General features: G+C 44.6%; 1 protein-coding gene across 3 annotated transcripts in view; it reads right to left on the minus strand.

The window, feature by feature from the left end:
- Positions 1 to 19,807, minus strand: part of HOMER1 (homer scaffold protein 1) — a 246,911-nt gene that overhangs the window by 88,770 nt on the left and 138,334 nt on the right. For all 3 annotated transcript variants that reach the window (XM_033929598.1, XM_033929589.1, XM_033929608.1), the window contains one exon: positions 11,330 to 11,469. In XM_033929598.1, coding sequence (XP_033785489.1) covers positions 11,330 to 11,469 — 140 coding nt within the window. The remainder of the gene's footprint in view (positions 1 to 11,329; positions 11,470 to 19,807) is intronic.

A 19,807-nucleotide genomic window follows, 5' to 3' on the forward strand; every position in this document is an offset into this window, starting at 1 on the left:
AATGCTTTTTGTTCTTTATTTATAGCTGGTATCCCCGATGCCCTGAAGAAGTGGCATTTGAGCCGTGAAACATGGGCCCATGTTGGAGGGGATTATAATATTCATCTTGTGCTCACTAATGTTTATGAATGGTTATAGTTAGACAACATAAAGTGTCCAGAGGTTTCTTATGCCTATAATGCTGAAGAGTAGAACTGCAAAGTTATACAGCTCACTCAGAACCTGAGGCTTTTTCCTCCTATTAAGACACATTAGCGCTAGAGGTATTTATTATAGTAGATAGTGGAGTTGTTTTGTATTGATCACTTTGCATTTGTCCACATTAAATTTCATCTGCCATTTGGATGCCCAATCTTCCAATTTCTTAAGGTCTGTCTGCAATTTTTCACAGTTAGCATGCGTTTTAACAACTTTGAATGGTTTAATGTCATCCACAAATTTAATCACCTCACTCATCGTTCCGATTTCCAGATCATTTATAAATATGTTAAATAGTACCAATACCAGTACAGATCCCTGCGACACTCTGTAATTTACCCTCCTCCACTGAGAAATTGGCCATTTAACCCTACCCTCTATTTTCTATTGAATACCCAATTTCTAATCCACAACAAATCATTGTCTCCTATCCCATGACTCTTTAAATTTTCTCAGGAAGCAAAAAACCAGGGTAAAAGGTCATACCTGCCAGTGGAGAAAGGAAGCATCACAACCTCTCCATAAATGAATAACAGAACTGCTGCAATGTGATCTTTGCACTTTCAAAGGAGGAAATCAAGAAAGTGAAAACAATAACCCATAGCAATATGTTAATTGGAAGAGCTCCTAAGGGCAGCTGAAGAGGTAAGGAGGAAGGAATAGTTCCAATGGGAACAAAACGAGAACTTGGGTTGAACCCTATGCAAGACTCAAGAATTGAAAGTAGAAGAGTAACATAGAAACATGATGGCAGATAAAGGCCAAATGGCCCATCCAGTCTGCCCATCCACAGTAACCATTATCTCTTCCTCTCTCTAAGAGATCCCACAAGCCTATCCCAGGCTTTCTTGAATTGAGACACAGTCTCTGTTTCCACCACCTCTTCTGGGAGACTGTTCCATGCTTCTACCACCCTTTCCATAAAAAAGTATTTCCTCAGATTACTCCGGAGCCTATCACCTCTTAACTTCATCCTATGCCCTCTCATTGCGGAGTTTCCTTTCAAATGAAAGAGACTCGACTCAAGCACATTTACATCATGTAGGTATTTAAACGTCTTTATCATATCTCCTCTCTCCTGCCTTTCCTCCAAAGTATACAGATTGAGATCTTTAAATCTGTCCCTATATGCTTTATTTTTTTTTGAAAATATGTTTATTAAAGGATCAATGCATATGAGAAAATACAAAATGCAACCAGTCAAGAAAGACATCATGTACAAAAGTCAAGGGTTCATGTAAAAATTAAACAAACATAGATAAATCCACAACATATCATCTCCCATGCAGATCCAATTTTGAGTGAAACCCTCCCCTTCCAACCCCCCCCCCCCCCACCCTGTGCACTCATGATCTCTAGCCAGCACTAAAAGGAACTCCAATAATCCAAATAGGTCCTAGATTTCCAGCTCTCAACCCCCCGGCGGTGCTGCCGCTCCCAACCAGCCATCAAAGACATATTGGCCCGCCACTGTTGGACTGTTGGCCGCATGGTGCCAATCCAGTAGCGAAGAATTCGTTTCTTTGTGATTCCTAAGGCCACTAAAAGAAAGCGCCTTCCAGGATCGCCAATACCCGCTTCCACCAGGGGACTTGTGTCACCCAACAGTAACGTCTTATAAGACCAGTCTATAGATAATCCTATAACTTTCTCCAGCTCCCGAAGCACAAAGATCCACATGTGAACATTCCAAAAAGTGATGTACCAAGGTGTCCCGGCGAGCCGGGCAACGGGGGCAGCAGTCATCAAGCCATAACCCCATCTTTCGCCCCTTACATCTCGTTAAATAAGATTGGTGCAGAATCTGCAGATGTACTTCCCGTAAACTCACATTAGGGGAGGCAGAGGCACATTCCTGAAAACACAGAACTAATTCATCAGCAGTGACCTGCTCTCCCAAAGCTAGAGTCCAATCCGTTGCCATAGCATCAAGAAACCTGCCAGACCGTCTTTCCCTCCCCACTTTATACCACTCCGAGAGCGCGTTAAATTCAGATGGGGCGGACAAAAACTGTTGATCCAGGGAAGTGAAAGTGGGTAAGCTGCCCTCCGGTGAACGGAGCGCCAAACAATAGCTACACAGCTGCAAGTATGCAAACAGAGACCCTGCGGCCCAACCCCAGCGGTCCCGACACGCCAGAAAAGAGGGAACCGATCCCGACTCAACTTCAGCAACCTGCCCCACAAAACGACACCCAGACGTCCGAACTGAGGCAAAAAATGCATGTAACAATCCAGCAGGAAACTTAGGGTTACCCACCAATTCCGTAAAAGGCGAAGGTCCCACCGTGCCCCCCAATGAAGACCGCCACCAGCACCAGGCCATTCGCAAGGGTCGAAGCATAGAAGGGCCATGCCACAGAAGGTTAAAAACTGACACCGGAGCTGACAAAAGGTACCAGAATCCAGCCGGGGCAAACCTGTCAACACCCGTACATAATTCATGCACCCATCTCAACAAAGCAGCAACATTATAAAGACGCAAATCGGGCAAGTTCACACCTCCTTGCTCGCGCCCCCTAATCAGTTTGTTATAGCCAATTTTCGCCCGGCGGGAGCACCATATAAAGGACGAAACAACCCCCCTATAAGCCTGCACATCTTTCTGTTTGATCCAAAGGGGCACCATTTGTAGTGGATACAGGAGCTTCGGCAAGAGGACCATTTTAATAAGGGCAACGCGCCCCAGGAACGAGAGGGGAAATTCCATCCACCGCTTACACAGAGCTCAGACTGCATCTAATTTATCAAGTACGTTTTTCCGATAAACCACCCCCGGATCCGCATGCAGATATATTCCCAGATATTTGAGCGTACCCTTAGACCATTGCAGTGGAAAGGAAGGATCATGCCACAGAGCACACGAGGGGCAGATCGCCAGAGCCTCCGACTTATCAAAGTTAATTCGCAACCCAGAAAAGGCTCCAAATCTCTGTATAAGATCTATTAATCAAGGAACCCCCTCTTCAGCGTCTCCCAGAAAGATGAGCATATCATCCGCAAACAGATTAATTTTAAATTCCTGGGAACCCAACCGTATACCACGCACATCGGGGCTCTGACGGAGCTTAGCCGCAAGAGGCTCTAGAGCCAACACAAAAAGCATCGGGGAGAGGGGACAGCCCTGGCGCGTCCCCCTCTCAAGTTCAAAAGAAGAGGTAAGCTTCCCGTTAATCAGGATCTGGGCCATAGGATGAGCGTATAATGATCGAATCCCAGTCAGAAAGCTCCCCATAATGCCGAACTGAGGAAGAACCCAAAAAAGATAATCCCATAACACTTTATCGAACGCTTTTTCCGTGTCTAGACTAACTATAAGAGCGTTCTTCTGTCCCGGGTGTTGCCCAACAAGTCCAGGATTCTGCAGCACCGAAAGCGCCCTCAGCACGTTAGCAGATGAATAGCGGCCCGGCACAAAACCTGCCTGGTCCGAATGAACCAAGATGGGCAAAACCCGACCCAGGCGAGCTGCCATAATAGCAGCAAACAACTTGATATCTTGATTGGGTCTATAGGATCCCAGCTGATCTTCCGCCCGACCCGGTTTCGGTAGAACCACAATATTAGCGTGAGTTAGTCTATGTGGAGGTAGGTCACCTCTACTAAGAGCCCCACATAGGGCTTGAAATGGGCCCACCACACTTACCCCCAACAACTTATAATATTCAGAACCCAGCCCGTCAGGCCCAGGGGCATTAGCCAATTTTAGGGCCCGAATAGCTTGTTGGATTTCCAACCCTCGCACCGGGGCATTTAACATCTCTCGCTGCTCATGTCCCAAGGACGGAAGCTGTAGGTCCTGAAAGAAAGTCGTCCTCTGTGCTGTGTCACAAGTCCCCTTATCATATAGAGCCCTATAGTAATTAACAAAACTCTGCTGTATCCCAGCTTGGGCAGTTACCTCTCTACCATCAGGCGCCCGAATCCTTGAAATAATGCGCTTCGGAGCCCTTGAGGTTACCAAAGACGCGAGCAATTTCCCCGCTTTGTTTCCCCAGCGATGTAGGCGATATTTATACATTCTGATATCTCTAAGGGCTCTATCTGCCAATAAATCATTAATTTGCCTACGTAGGTCAAAGTATTGAGATCGAGCTGCCGTGGCACCCGGAGCATGTAAACTCCCACGCAGCGCGGCTAAACGTTGTGCCAAGTCCAACAGTGTCTTATCTTGGGCTCTGCGCTTGCGGGTAGTATACTCAATAATTTTACCACGCAAGACCGCCTTGTTTGCCTCCGAAAACACCACCTCAGATACATCAGAAGCAGGGTCTTTGTTCACAAAGAAATCCCATTGTTGTTCCAGGAAATCCTTAAACTCAGCATCTTCATATAGCGTGGGATTCATACGCCAACTAATAGTCAACCCCTGTGACCCCGGCCTATCAATGAGCTCCAGCCAAACCAAGTGGTGATCTGACAAAACACCGTCTTCAATCATCACTCGTGGAATACCCGCCAGCAGAGAAGGAGCCACCAGCAGATAGTCCAAGCGACTGTGAACATCATGTACTTGAGAGTGAAAAGTGAAATCAGATTCAGTAGCATGCAGTGTGCGCCATACATCAATCAGACCCAGTTGTTGCATCACAAAGTTCACCCCCTTGTGGTCGCCCCCATTCAATCGAGGCTTAGGCGGCCTGCAATCAACAAGTGGGTCTGCAGTAATGTTAAAATCCCCACCTAATACCAATTGATATTCAGAAAAAGGCGTCAGAGCCGCTACTAATACAGAAAAAAATCTATGAGAGTATACATTAGGTGCATAAAGAGAACAAAACACATATTTCTTCCCCAGGAAAACTCCTGCCCATATCACATATCGCCCCTCAGGGTCCTGGATCACTTTGTGCATACTACAGGGATGCTTTTTATGGAAGAGGAGAGCAACACCTCGCTGTCTGGAGTTATAGGAAGCAAAAGCGACTTCCCCTACCCAATCTCTCTTCAGTTTAACATGTTCTGACACGCTGAGGTGAGTCTCCTGAAGCATTAAACCATCTACTTTTAATTTCTTACAGTATTGAAGTAATTTGCTGCGCTTCACCGGGGAGTGCAAGCCATCAATGTTGAAGCTAGCAATCTTAACAGAACTCACAAGAGCAGTTGGTAAGAAGTAAGTCCCCCCAAGACAACAGGCCTGTGGGGCAGCAGCGCCGGTCTTCCAGCCAAACCAACTCGCCACCCACTGAATTATCATTACTTTACCGATCAGAGACCCCAGGTGCATTCCACCCCCCCACCCCGCCCCACCAAAACCCGCCTCCCACTCCAATCCTGTCTTCTTTCATCCCCACAACACTACCCCCAGTTTCCCCTCGCATCTCAACCATTTTCAAACCAAACAATCCCCACACACACATCCAACACCCCAGCACTACCTCCATCCCACTCTCTCCCTTCTCACACGAACACTCTCGTCCACTCATCCACCACCCAGCCTCCCATCTGGAAGCTAAAGTATGAACCCTCACAAAAACTCCAAAGGGCTACAACGCCCAGGTATATGTAAAACACAGCAAAACAGTGCAAAAAGAACTGCATAAACATCAAACTGGCAAAACTCTCAAACAGGCACTCATCATACTCTCAAACCAAGTGTCCAGAGGCCAGAAATCCTTGCAGTGCAGGTCCCCCTCTCCCGATGGAAGTCGAGGCGGCATGGCTTCTGTTAACTCAAGGATACTGTATAGACTGGAGTCTTCCACGCAAGCAGTTCACACAGGCTGAGGCAAAGCATATGCCCCCAGCATCACCGGGCAGAACAGGATCAACACCACACTGTCGGATGACCAAGACAACTTGATAGAAGAAAAACCACCAGAAAGCTCACGACAGGCGCCCAGCAACACTCCTAAGGTGCTGGCAGCTTCTCGAGGAACTTTTTCAGATCGTCCGCCGTGCTCAGAGTGAAAGTCCGATTTTCATGAGTTAGTCTCACCTTAGCAGGGTAAAGAAATGCAAATCTTATTCCCCTCGTGACCAACTGCGAGCAATACGGCGTAAGGGCCCTGCGCTGCTCCGCAACTTTGGTGGAGAAATCTTGAAATAGCATAAGCTTGGCCCCCTCATAGGACAGAGATCTGGTTTTCTTGAACAGGTCCAACAGGACGCTTTGATTGCATAATTATGGAATCTGGCCAGCACCGGCCTTGGGCGGCCCGGCCGTCCCCATCGCGACGTTGATCAACACGATGGACCCGCTCTACCACCACAGGGCCAGCCTGCTCCGCCAGGCCCAGCTCCTTCGGCAGCCATCTTTCCACCACGTGGAGAAGGTCAGAATCTTTCACTGACTCCGGGAGCCCTATCAGATGGAGGTTCTTTCTGCGGGCCCTGTTCTCCTGGTCCTCCACTCTCTCGAGCAATTGACACACTCGGGTCTCCAAGGAATCAATCCTGCCATCCGCGACCACCGCTCTGTCTTCTTGTGCCGAAACACGTTCCTCCACCTAGTGGATCTGCGTCGCGTGTCCAGCCAGCACATCCTTGATCTCGTCCATGGAAGCATGCAGCTTAGCCAGCTTGTCATCCAGTAGTTGGGATAAGTTCCGCATGGATACCTGTAGCACCTCATCCGAAGTGCGTTCCACAGGCACCTCCGGCACCTCCGTTTGGGTCCCCGCCATTTTGAGTGTCGGTGCCACGCTGCTTCTTGGGGCCTTCGGCGCTCGAGTCGGCATCCCCCGCGCCGCCACCGTGAGTCACGCGTCGGACGCTCCTCAGCCCAGCGGGAGCGAACCCGGAAGTGCAGGAGCCGAAAAAATCAATATATTACCGCCGGCGGCAGGCGATAGGGGAGCCGAATGGTGTAGGGAGGACAGAGCTCTGCGTTCAGGCGTCCGCTCAGGTTCCTGCCATCACGTGACCCCCCCCATATGCTTTATGACGAAGACCACGCACCATTTTAGTAGCCTTCCTCTGGACCGATTCCATCCTTTTCATAGATTACATTTTGTCCTCCAACCACTATATATTCCCTCGGAGTCTAATCTTTTTTTGCCCAATGTTCATGTGTGGCTCTACTATCCCAAAGGCTTAAAAAGCAAGGATACCATATCTAAGAAACTAAAGCTGATGCAGTCTATCCAATGCAGTTTTCTGAATCAGCGCTCCAAGTACTCTTCTTTCTTCCTGGTGGTGTGACCGATTAGAATACAACCATATTTGTTGCAGTTATTTAAAAGAACACATTTCAAACTACGTTTTGAACTGTCGATGAAAAGACATCACTCACTTGGATTATATTCTGAAAGACCCATTTTCTTCAGAAGTTTTTCGATGTCCTTGCAGAATACTAAATTGTTGTCTTTGGTAAAGAATGGAACAAGTCCTTTTCTCTCCTTCGATAAAATGTAGTTCTCATTCCAAGCTGAAGTACATTATTTTCCTTTAGTGTGGAGGCAAGCAATTCAGAAGACTCCTTGGAAAAATTTAAGTCCCTGATCAGATCACTCAATTCATTCTGGTCAAAACATTCACAATGTGAAGTTGTTTAAGAATCATTGTCACTGCTCCCACTTTTTTTTTTACCTTGTGCGATATCAGACATTCAAGACTCATCCTCTGAGAACTATTGTAATTCACAGAAACGTGGAATGGGAACAAGATCTGAGTGTGGAATAGAGAGCTGCACGGGAACGGGGATGGCGGGAATCCCGCGGGACCCGCAGGGATCCCGCGGGTTCCCCCTTTGGGTCACGGGGATCCCGTGGGGATGCCCCTTAGGGTCGCGGGGATCCCGTGGGGACGCCCCCTAGGGTCGCGGGGTTGGATCGCAGTGCACTCGAGCCACGAGGGTAGTCTCCTCCTCCTTACCTGCCCTGTCGCAGCACACAGCCGAACGGAAGTCTTCCCGATGTCAGCGCTGACGTCGGAGGGAGGGCTTAAGCAAAGCCCGCCCTTCCTCCGACGTCAGCGCTGACATCAGGAAGACTTCCGGTCAGCTGTGTGCGGCAGGGCAGGTAGGAAGAAGGCAATGGCGTACGAAAGAGGGGGGAGGGGGCAGTCCGCCCCAGAGAATGTGCACAGCCGGTCAGGTCCCCCGATCGACCAACAACAGGCCCGGCCGACAAATCTCCCTGCCCTGTAGCCGCGAATCTAAATTACCTCTTACAGCAGCTTTACTACTCCAGCTGCTGTAAGAAGGTAATTTAGATTAGCGGCTACAGGACAGGGAGATTTGTCCGACCGGGCCTGTTCTGTTGTCGGTTGGGTGCGAAAGCACCACAAAGGGAGGGAGGAAAGGTGGAGTGGAGAAGAAAAGACACTTAAGGGGGGAGAAGGCCGCTGAAAATACTGGGGAAGACAAAGGGGTGGAGAAGAACGCTGAAAGGACATGGGGTAAACGGGAGGAGGGGGGGAAGGAAGCTGAAAGCACATGGGGAAGACAGAGGGGGGGGAGAAGGACCCTGAAAGCACTGGGGAAGACAAAGGGGTGGAGAATGCCACTGAAAGGACATGGGGAAAACAGGGGGGGAGAAGGCCGCTGAAAGGACATGGGGAAGACAGAGGGGGGGGGAGAAGGCCGCTGAAAGGACATGGGGAAGACAGAGGGGGAGAGAAGGATGCTGAAAGGACATGGGTAAGGCAGAGGGGGGAGAAGGATGCTGCCTGACAGGACATGGGGAAGATGGTGGGGGAGAAGGACACTGAAAGGAAATGGGGAAGAGGGAATGGGGAGAAGACGCTGGCAGGGAAGCAGACAGAGGTGCCAGACTATGGGGGGAGCGGAGGAAAAAAGATGGGTGCCAGACCAATATGGGAGGGAGGAGAAAGGGAGAGGCACAGTAACAGAGCAAATGGAAGACACAGAGAGAAGAGAGGCAGTGGATGGAAGGAATTGAATGAGAACATGAAGAAAGCAGAAACCAGGCAACAAAGGTAGGAAAAAAATTATTATTTTTTTTTTTTTTTGCTTAAGGATAAAGTAGTATATTAGTTGTGTTGATAAAAATTTATAAACATTAGAGGCTCTGGTAGAAACCCGTTTACAAAGTATGTATTCTTCCCAATTAATATTTCCAAATTAATAAAGTCTTTTTGCTTATTTTTAAATGGGTTTCTACCAGAGCCTTTAATTCAGTAGCATAATTAAATGAAATAACTATTTCTGTAGTTTATAGGGACAGGTGGGGATGTAGGGGATTCCTCGTGGGAACGTAGGGGATTCCTCGCGGGGACGGGCGGGGACGGAGGGGATTCCTCGCGGGAACGGGTGGGGACGGAGGGATTCCTCGCGGGAACGGGTGGGGACGGAGGGATTCCTCGTGGGGACGGGTGGGAGTCCTCACGGGGACGGGTGGGACTTTGGCGGGGACAGGTGGGGACGGGTGGGATTTCTGTCCCCGCGCAACTCTCTAGTGTGGAACAGGTCTCCTGGCTGAAGGTAGATCAGGGTAAGACCACTTGTCACGATTATTTTGACTGATACCTATGATATTAACAATACAAAAATAACGGTCATTGACGTGGTTTTTTGGTTCCCTCTAAACCACTGGTACTCCAAATTTCAGGTAGCTTCTCTCTCCATTTGTCCACTGGCGCAAATGCTCCATACAAGTTTTGATCTCCAAGCTTGACACCAAAATAACCTACATGTGCTCTTTTTGCAAACTTAGAAATTGGTTTCCTACTTGCTTTCAGTAATATAGCACAAATATAGCAAAATATGTCAGAATGATTCAAGCAGCAGTTCTTCTCTTGAAGTAGCCATAACCTCTAAGGTGTTCGATCTACATAAATGAAATGATATGAGTGGGAATATACACACACACCTCCTATACGATCATAACGATTATACAGTTAAGTAAACTACAGTTGGATGTAAAACTACAGTTGGAAATATGTAAACACTTCCACTAAATCTGTTAGCTTGTACCGCAAAAACACAAACCAGGTAACAGAAGACAAAGTTGAAAAACCCGTTAGAATTTAAATCTATGTGCAACTGTTTTAAACAGATCAGGTTGAGAAACATTTGAAATACAAATTTATATATTCTAAGGAAACCATGTATTCTTCAAGTTTGGGTGCATATGTTACAAGGCACTTTTTGGTTTATTGCCATCTTATTTGGGTTCCTACTTGAAATTTTTCTATTCTGCAAAAGATACCAGAAATTCAGGTATTTCCGCCTTCCCTGCCCCGAAGTCCTGTCATTATAAAACTTTTTTTGACAGGACATTGGAGTACCAGGCCAGGAAGTCTAATTCCTGGTTACATCCATTGATCGCTCAAACTTATTCTTATACTACATTTAGGAAAGTTTTAAAAACATATTTATTTGATATATTAGATTGATGATCTTAATTGTGATGGGTCCAATCATTAGTTGATCAGTTTTTAGAACAATCTGCTATAGGCCATTTTTTATATATTATGTTTCTCTTCATCAGATTTTATAATATTTTAAATGAATAATAGTCTCTTCTGCATTTGATTGCTTACGATGTATTGTTTCTTATTATGAAATTGTATCCCTTTCGCTGAATTGTTCAGTTTTATTCTTTGTTGTGAACCGCCCAGAACTGTTGGTAGGGCGGTATATAAGAAAATAAATTATTATTATTATCTAAATTTTTTTCACATACTCATGTACTATAACAGAACAAAGGTGATTTTGTCATTTGAGCTTTACATTTTTATGCCAGTGTGCATTATAGGAAAGGAAGTAGATGAATAGTTGTAAAACAAAGGTCACTATAGACAAAAATACATAAATTTCCCATTCAAAAAAGAAAGCTTGATATGACATCCCAATTCTGCAGAAGAGATCTTTTAAATAGCAGTAAAAAATTAATAAATTCAACCATATCTAAAAAAACTAGAGCTGATGCGGTCTATCCAATGCAATTTTCTGAATCGGCACCCCAAATAACCCCAGGAACAGGTAAAAAAAAACAAAGAACCAAGAAAAAAAAATTTTTTGTTGTTGACCTGTGTTATGAATATGAATTTGATATATTTTAATTTAGTGAAAGGAGCATGCTTATAAATCTCTCTTATGCATATAAATTAGTGGTATTCTGAAAACCTGATCTATTTCAGGTCAGCAACAGAGATTGGGAAAAAAGAAAACAGACTTGAGAGCACAAGTGTTAACTTAATGATATACAGATTACTCAAGTACCTATGCACAAATGGCAATGCATTCTGGGTAGGTTCAGCCCTTGTTTCTGAGTTTTGCGTCATGTCTGGTGTTCTTTCATCATCTGTTCCATTGATGCTTTCTGGTGTCAATGGAGACTGAATATCTCCTCCTGCTGATTCCTGTAGTAGAAAGAAGAAATGTTTATGTGACCTTCTTAATTTTCAGAAAAGCTACCAAAAGATATACACAGCACTCTTCTTAGCAAATAAATTAATGCTCGTGGACAGTTTATCTAACACTTCACAAAATGCCATAAATTGGCTGTCAGAAAATTACCCAATCTCCTTCCAGAGTAAAGGTTTGCTATGGGATCAACAGGAGTACTTCAATCTTGCCAAAATATAGGTTAGATCAGGGATAGCAATACCACACAGACCAAATTTTTTGCGGTTCAAACATTGCATTGAATATTAAAATGCAAACAGTACAATGTACAGCTATCAAAAAAATTGTTCCTTATTTCCCATTCCAATACAGCAAAGTGAATTAAAGAACCATTAACTCTCTCGCATACAGTCTGCATTTTTAAAACATGTATTTTTCCTACAAAAAAGTATCCACACAAAAAGTAGGTGCACCTCTCTGGGGGAACTTTTTTCCAAAGCAATTTTTATCCATGGAATACAAAACCATACAAATTCTGTTGGTAAAAATACATAAAATATGAAACTTTTGAAAACCATTTGCACAATATCAAAAATGGACACTACTTCTATAATCCAACTTATTAATTAGTTTAGTACTTAAGTAATTACTTAAGTAGTAAATCTAATTAATAAGTTGGATTATAGAAGTAGTGTCCACTTTTGATATTGTGCAAATGGTTTTCAATAGTTTCATATTTTGTATATATAATACCATTTGAAGTTTGTATTGTTTTGTGGTAAAAATACATACACGTGTGTACATTGATGTGTTAAGCAAGGTTAAAAATTGCCTCATTAGTTACTAGCACCAGATCTCAGATTTTGTTGTTCATGAACAAGATAAAAAAAATCAAATTTTAAAAAAAGGGAAAAAAATGAACCAGATTTTCTTTGGAAAAAATGAATTCCATTTAAAAAAAACAACCCCTGATTTTCCTTCACAATGGTCATTAAGTAAAAATTAGATCTGTTTTAATGTACATGGAGGGTCAAAATTTTTAGTAGCATAAGTCTTCCAAAGCCAGTATTCAATTCTTATATGACTGCTCTTGGTTTCCAAGTTCCAATTTTATTAGGGACATAATATCCCACTTATCAAGAAATGTCTAAGCAGCTTACAATCTAATTTTGTAGAGAGTGCATGTGCATACTAGACAGGACAGTGGGGGAAGGGGGCAGAACTACAAACTTGACAGGAAAGAGGGGATGGACAGCATAAAAGGGGAGGGGGGCCCTTCTTCCATGATTCTCAGATGGCTCTGGAAGGGAATGATGAAAACAGGTCAAAGGTAGGCATCAGAGAAAAGAAATGTTTTAAGGTCTGATTTGAATTTAGGACTCAATAATGTACTTACTAAGAGAAAAGTAAAGTGTGATTTTAGCTATCTACCTATAGTGATGGTAATAATAGTATCACGCAGGATATAAGGGGGCATAACCCAATATGTATGAGACACTTTGCCTAGGTATTCTGAAGACAGACACCAATATATAAGATGAAGCTGAATGATATAAAAATGTTTTAGAGTTAAGTAAAATGAATATTGCTTGGTTAGAATTACTATGAGAAAAAACAGACTGACTCTGTAATCTTCACAACCTGAGAGGAGGGCTCGCTGCACAAAAACTCAGCTCAGAGAAATAAAACTCCCTCTCCCTCTTCAGAGTTTTATTTGAAAACATTTCTTTTTAAAGATGCTTTTAATATTTAATTAAATAGTTCTTAATTTGGTGATGTTATTTTACTGTGTTATGCTATGTGTTAATTGATTCCCCTAATGTATTTTTCCTTTGTTTTACTTTTCTTTATCAATTGTATTTCTAACCCTTATCTTACCCTATGTTATATGTATAAAATATTATGTATTAGTTTTTACCCAATGTTATTATTTAAAGTTTGTTTTGTATTGTATTGTCCTTATTAGACTATATTTAACATGTTCATCGCTTAGAATTTGATTAAGCGATTAATCAAGAAAAATAATAAACTTGAAACTTGAAACTCATTGTTTAGTGCCTTTTCTGACTCATTGTTACTTTGTCCCTGCTGAAGTGGAAACATGGTTAGAATTACTGGCAAGTATTACTTAAAGTTTTTAAATAGAAGCTTGTCCCAACTGCTACTTCCTATAATATTGGGAAATAAATGGATCCTAGAACAGGGAACAGGTCACTGTGCCCTAATTTAACAAATTGTTACAAGATGTCTAATGCATTGAAATAAATAATGATTTTAGCTATGTTGACAAGAGCGAAACTAAATAGCACATACCTAAGTCATTATATTGTTGCTAGGGAAAAAATACTTATGAAATAAGATTGACAAGAAATCATATGATCAAAACTAACCAAAACAATGTTGGAGTATGTAATTTGTCATTGTATCTTAATGAAGTAATTGTACTGTAATTGTAAAATGTGCTATGTATGCTTAATAATGAATGAGATGATGTCATGAAGCAAAAAAAAAAAAAAAAAAAAAAAAGGTTACCACCTCTCTCAAGAAAGCATTCCAGGCATCAACCACCCTCTCCATAAAAAATAATTTCTTATCATTACTCATAAGTCTACCATCCCGCAACCTCAATTTATATCCTCTAGTTTTATCATTTTCCCTTTTCTGGAAAATATTTGGTTCTATATTAATACTTTTCAAGTATTTAAACGTCTGTATCATATTTCCCCTACCCTCCTCTAGAGTATGCATATTCAGGTCTTCCAGACTCTTCTTGTATGTCTTTTGGTGCAAACCCCCTATCATTTTTGTCACCTTCTTTTGGGCTGCTTCAAGTTATCTTACATCCTTAACCAGATACATCCTCCAAAACTGAATACAATACTTCAAGTGGGGCATCACCAACAACTTGTACAGGAGCATCAACACCTCTTTTCTTCCACTGGTTATGCCTCTCTCTATACAGCCTAGCATCCTTCTGGCTAGCCACTGCCTTGTCACATTGTTTCATCACCTTCAAATCCTCAGATACCGTCACCCCAAGGTCCCTCTCCCTGTCTGTGCATATCAGCATTTCACCTCCTAGCACATTCGGCTCCCTCAGATTTCTACTCACCAAATGGATCAATAAAGAATTCTTCATACTGCTACAATTTTTTGGTGTCCAACTCCTGGGGTTGATCCTTTGTTTGTTGGATTTTCATCTCTTATCTTTGCTTAAAAAACCTAAGGGACACATGAAGGTAATGTAGGGTACACCAAAGTTTGTTAACTGAGATGGTGTACATGGCAAGGGTATCTTCTATTGCGATTGCCTTTTGCCCTGTGTAGAGCCCCTTTCAGCGAGGGGAAGGAGAGAACAAGACATCTTCAAGTATGTTAGTGATAGGAGGACATGCAAAAGTGGCACTATGAGACTCAAAGGTATAGAAGCTAATAAAAATAAGGCTGAATTGATGAACAAATATTTCAGTTCTGCATTCATAACTGAAGGGCCTGGAGCAGAACCAAAGAAGAAAAGCCCAAAAAAGATATGAGGTATAGAAGACCATGAATGATTTTCAGAGGAGTGTGTTTGTGAGGAGCTAACTAAACTAAAGTGGACAAAGAGATGGGGCCGGATAGCAAACATCTGAGGCTACTGAAAGAACTTAGGGAAGTTCTGCTGGCTGATCTTTTCAATACTTCTCTAGAGATGGGAATGGTATCAGAGGACTGGAGAAAGGTGGATTTGGTTACTTCTCCACAACGACCCACGAAAGAAGTGGTGGGGCCATTTGATGACCATGGATTAAAGGGAGTGCTAAAGGAGGACAAAGCCATCGCTGACAAACTGAACACATTTTTTGCGTCTGTATTTACCGAAGAGGATATACACAACATACGACAGGCTATACGCAGGAAACAAAGATGGGAAACTGGCAGGGTTGACGATCAGTCTAGAAGAGGTATGCAGGCAGATTGATAGACTTAAAAACGATAAATCCTCGGGACCAGATGGCATCTATCCCAGGGTAATCATGGAACTGAAAGGGGCTATAGCTGAACTGATTCAACTAATAGCCAATCTGTCGATCAAATCAGGAAGTATTCTGGAAGACTGGAAAGTGGCAAATGTTACACCGATCTTCAAGAAAGGTTCGAGGGGAGATCCGGGAAACTACAGACCGGTGAGCCTGACCTCGGTATCGGGAAAAATGATAGAGGCGCTGATAAAGGACCGCTTTATCGTCGTTCGTTGGCTGTTGCAGAATGAGACTCTGGAGCTGGGGATTGAACGAGCGCATAGGGCGCTGGGCCCTCGAGTCAATGATCAGCCTAAGGACATTGTGCTGTGTCTCCAGAGCTTTGTGCTGAAGGAGCAAATCTTGCGGCATCGTTTGGAATTTTATCAAGACTTGGCTACTAGCACATTGCAGAAGCGGCGTTCCTTTCGGGAGGAGACCAAGGCTTTGCAGCGAAGCAATCTGAGATACCGTTGGACATAACCCTTTGGGGTGGTTATCACTATCAATGGTGTGCACCCGAAGGTCTCCTCTGTCCATGAGGCCCGTACGTTGCTGCAAAAAGAGGGGATCAAAATCCCGGAGGATTCTGACCTGGAGCCGGGGGGGGCCCTGAGTGTGGGAAGGAGCGGTGCCCCCTTCCGCTGGCAGCGAGTGGAGCATGGTTCCCATGGGGGCCAAGGTGGTCATGGTGGGGGTCCCCCCTTCCCTTGTAGCGATGACATCTGCTGGACTTTCTTGACTGGTTTGGTGCTATCAAGATGCTCTCTGGACTTGACTACCGCTCTCAGTTTGTAATGTTGGGTACTTGAGAATGGGTTTGTCGGTGGTGGGTTGGGTCAACCTTTCCCCTATCTCCCTTGGTATTTTGTGGCCTGGTTTGTTGGGTTGGAGGAGGGGATGGGAGATCCCGCATGAGGGGCTGAGCGCTTGTTTTCTGCTTGAGGGAGCGGGGGGTGCGAGTAATTGCTTGGTTTCAGTGAGCGCTTGGTGGGGGGTGGGACATTTGCTCTATGGTTGAGGTGTGTGTGTGCGTGGGGATAGTTGTGGTTTTGAATTTGGATGTGGAGGCGATGGGGACTGTTTACTTCCTTGTATGTTGGTGAGAGGCCTGGTGGATCTCACTTGGGGGAAGGGGGATTGTGGGGTGGGGTGCTTTGGGATGGAGGGGGGTGGGGTTGGGGGATGGAACAGATCATGGTTGTGGGGGGCGGTTGCACTGTGTTTCTATTTTTTCCTATGGCGGAGCTTAAGCTGGTATCTTACAATATTAGGGGTCTCAACTCTCCTCACAAACGCAGGACCTTCTTCCGGGAGCTGACCCGGCTGCGGGCTGCAGTTTGCTTTGTTCAAGAAACTCAGCTACTGACATCTCATGAATCATTGGTACGGGACTCTAGGTTTCCCCAGTCCTTTTGGGCATCCACGGCAGGAACTACTAAGAAGGGTTGGGAGGGGATCTTGTTTAGTAAAGGGGTGCGCTATGAGGTACGCAGGGTAGTGAGGGTAGGTATATCATGGTGGAGACTTTGATTGAGGGCAGTTTGTACTCTTTGGTTAACATTTATGCACCTAATGAGGGTCAGGGAGCCTTCTTTCGAGAGCTGGTGCCCTGGATATTGCAGTTTAAAGGGGTTCCTTGATTTTTGGTGGGGATATTTTTTTTTAGAGCAATTTGTTTATTAATTTTCCAAAAGAAAACAGAACACACAATACACATGAGTACATGGTGGTCAACAGAATACATGAATACCTACATTCTCCCAAACTTCACCACATACCAAAAACTCCCACCCTCTCCATTCCATCCCCATCCCAGTACCAATCCCAATACAACATGAAACACTCCATTCCAAAGTACGCTACAGAATAAAAATCAAACATTAAGCAAATGACTATGAGCTCTGTATGTTAAGTGAGCCAAAAGGGTTCCCAACAAAAAACTAAAAGTTTGTCCCAGTTCTGTGTCCAAAGCAGAAAATTGTAAACGTTCCATAGAAGCCTGTTGCAGCATCAAAGTACGCCAATGAGAAAGTGTAGGGGAATCCGAGGAAATCCAACAGTGCAGAATCACCTTTTTCCCTTACTTAGATAACTCGGGGAGGGCTGGGTGCTATGGCCGGCAAGACCGTAAATTGTTGAGGGAAGCATTGGCTTCCTTGAATGTGGAGGATGGTTGGCGTTGGCTACATCCATTGTTACGGAACTATACGCATTTTCACGGAACTATACGCATTTTCCCGGACACATGCCTCGTACTCTAGAATCGATTACATTTTTGTGGAACGTGGACTCCTTCGGCGGGTAGATAGGGCAGGTATTGAACTGGTTACTTGGTTGGATCATGCACCGATCTGGGTGCAGTTTGCGGGGGATGGGGGTGGCTCAGGACGGAAGTATTGGCGCTTCAACGATAGTCTTTTGGATGACCCTGGGGGGGTGGCTCAGATTGAGGAGTGGCTTCGCGAATATCTGGATTTGAATTGGAGTGTGGGCTTCCTCAGAGGCTACCTAGGAGGGGTTGAAGGCCACCCTGAAGGGGCACATATATTCTTTGTAAGTTTTTCTATTCCTGCTTGTGTAGCATATAAAAAAAAAGAGGAACTGTTCAAACAGTTTTCATTTTGCCAAGAAACCACAAGGTCTTTTCTTTTTGTGTTCTGAGCTCTGTGTCCCCATTTTGTTCTGTAGTTGACTTGTTTTGATAAGAAACATTTGTTAAAAAAGAAACATTGCTAGACCTTAGACAAGACAGTATTATATTCTATAATGGAAACTTCCCACTATTCCCCCTTTATGTTTGCTACCTCTTTCTAGTTGCTTTTATGTATCCTGTTACCAAATATGGTCTTTCCTACAGTCATATGCTGAAAAAACTGACCCATATACAATGCTATAAATATCTATGTAGTACTCTGAATAAACGGGACATTTCTTTGGACATGCAACTGCATGTGTGTTCTTTTCTTTCTAATGAGATGCCTCCCCCCCCCTCCCCCATGCATCGGTACCAGAGACAACAGAGTATGTGTATGAGGCAGTATTGGAATCTGAACCTTTTCACACCCTGCGCAGTTGTCTGATTGCCATTGCCTCGGCCAGGCAGAAACGTCATCGAGAGGCAGTTACTGTGCTGCTACATTGGATTGGGAGATTGGAAGGGATGCATAAGCATCAGCCTTGGAATGTGGAGGTGGGAAAACAATTGCAACAGGCTCGGAGTGACATTCAGGCTTTGAAGTTGGAGCGCTTGTGCTTCAATTTGCAACTTTTACAGCAGAAGTATTTTGAGTTCTCCAATAAGGCTAGTAGGTTGGTTGCACACCGTCTGAAGGTTAGGCAAACGCGCAATCATATTCTGTCTATCCGGGCGGCCTCTGGGGCTATTTTGAGCAAGGAAGAGGATATTAGAACTCGGTTTGTGGCTTACTACTCTCAACTCTATACACCGGAGGCGGAAGGGACTCAGCAGGATCGGGATCACTATTTGGCCTGTGTGTCATTGCCACGGATTGCGGAGGATGACATGGGGTGGTTGGACTGCCCACTTATGCTGATTGAGGTGAGGGGGGCTTTGCGGTCCATGAAAATAGGCAAGTCTCCTGGGCTGGACGGTTTAACTGTCCAGTATTATAAGTACTTTCAGGATTTTTTGTTGCCACCCTTCTTGCATTACCTTAATTCTCTGGAAGGGGATAGTGTGCTCCCTTTCTTTATGAGGTTGGCTGGGGTTACCGTTTTGGCAAAGGAGGGTAAGGATCCTATGCAGTGTGTCTCTTACCGTCTGATTTCTTTGTTGGGGGTTGATACTAAGATCTTTACACGTATTTTGGCGGACCGTTTGATGAGTTGGATCCCATTGCTGATTCATTCTGACCAGTCGGGGTTTGTGGTAGGGCGGCAGGTGGGGGATAATGTTCGGCGGGTTTATAATTTGTTGGAGAGGGCCCGGGGCCAGGCCCAGGCGGCATTTTTTAAATCTATTGATACTGAGAAGGCCTTTGATAGGGTCTCTTGGCCCTTTCTCTTTCAGGTGTTGAAATCCATTGGCCTTGGCCCACCCATGAGGGAGTGGATCCGTATCCTCTATACTCGTCCTTTGGGCTGTATTAAGGTGAACAGAGGTTATTCAGACACCTTCTCTTTGGCACGGGGTACTAGCCAGGGGTGCCCTCTCTCTCCCCTTCTCTTTGCGTTGACAGTGGAGCCTTTGGCGCAGAGAGTGCGGGGGAATAGAGACATTAGGGGTATCTCTACGCCTGGGGGGAACTATCAACTATAACCTCCTCTTCACAGTGGAGGACCCAGAGGATTCATTGCTGGCTATTCTGCGGGAGTTGGATGCTTTTGG

Source organism: Geotrypetes seraphini, chromosome 1 (genome assembly GCF_902459505.1).
Source record: "Geotrypetes seraphini chromosome 1, aGeoSer1.1, whole genome shotgun sequence".
Classification (NCBI taxonomy): Eukaryota; Metazoa; Chordata; class Amphibia; order Gymnophiona; family Dermophiidae; genus Geotrypetes; species Geotrypetes seraphini.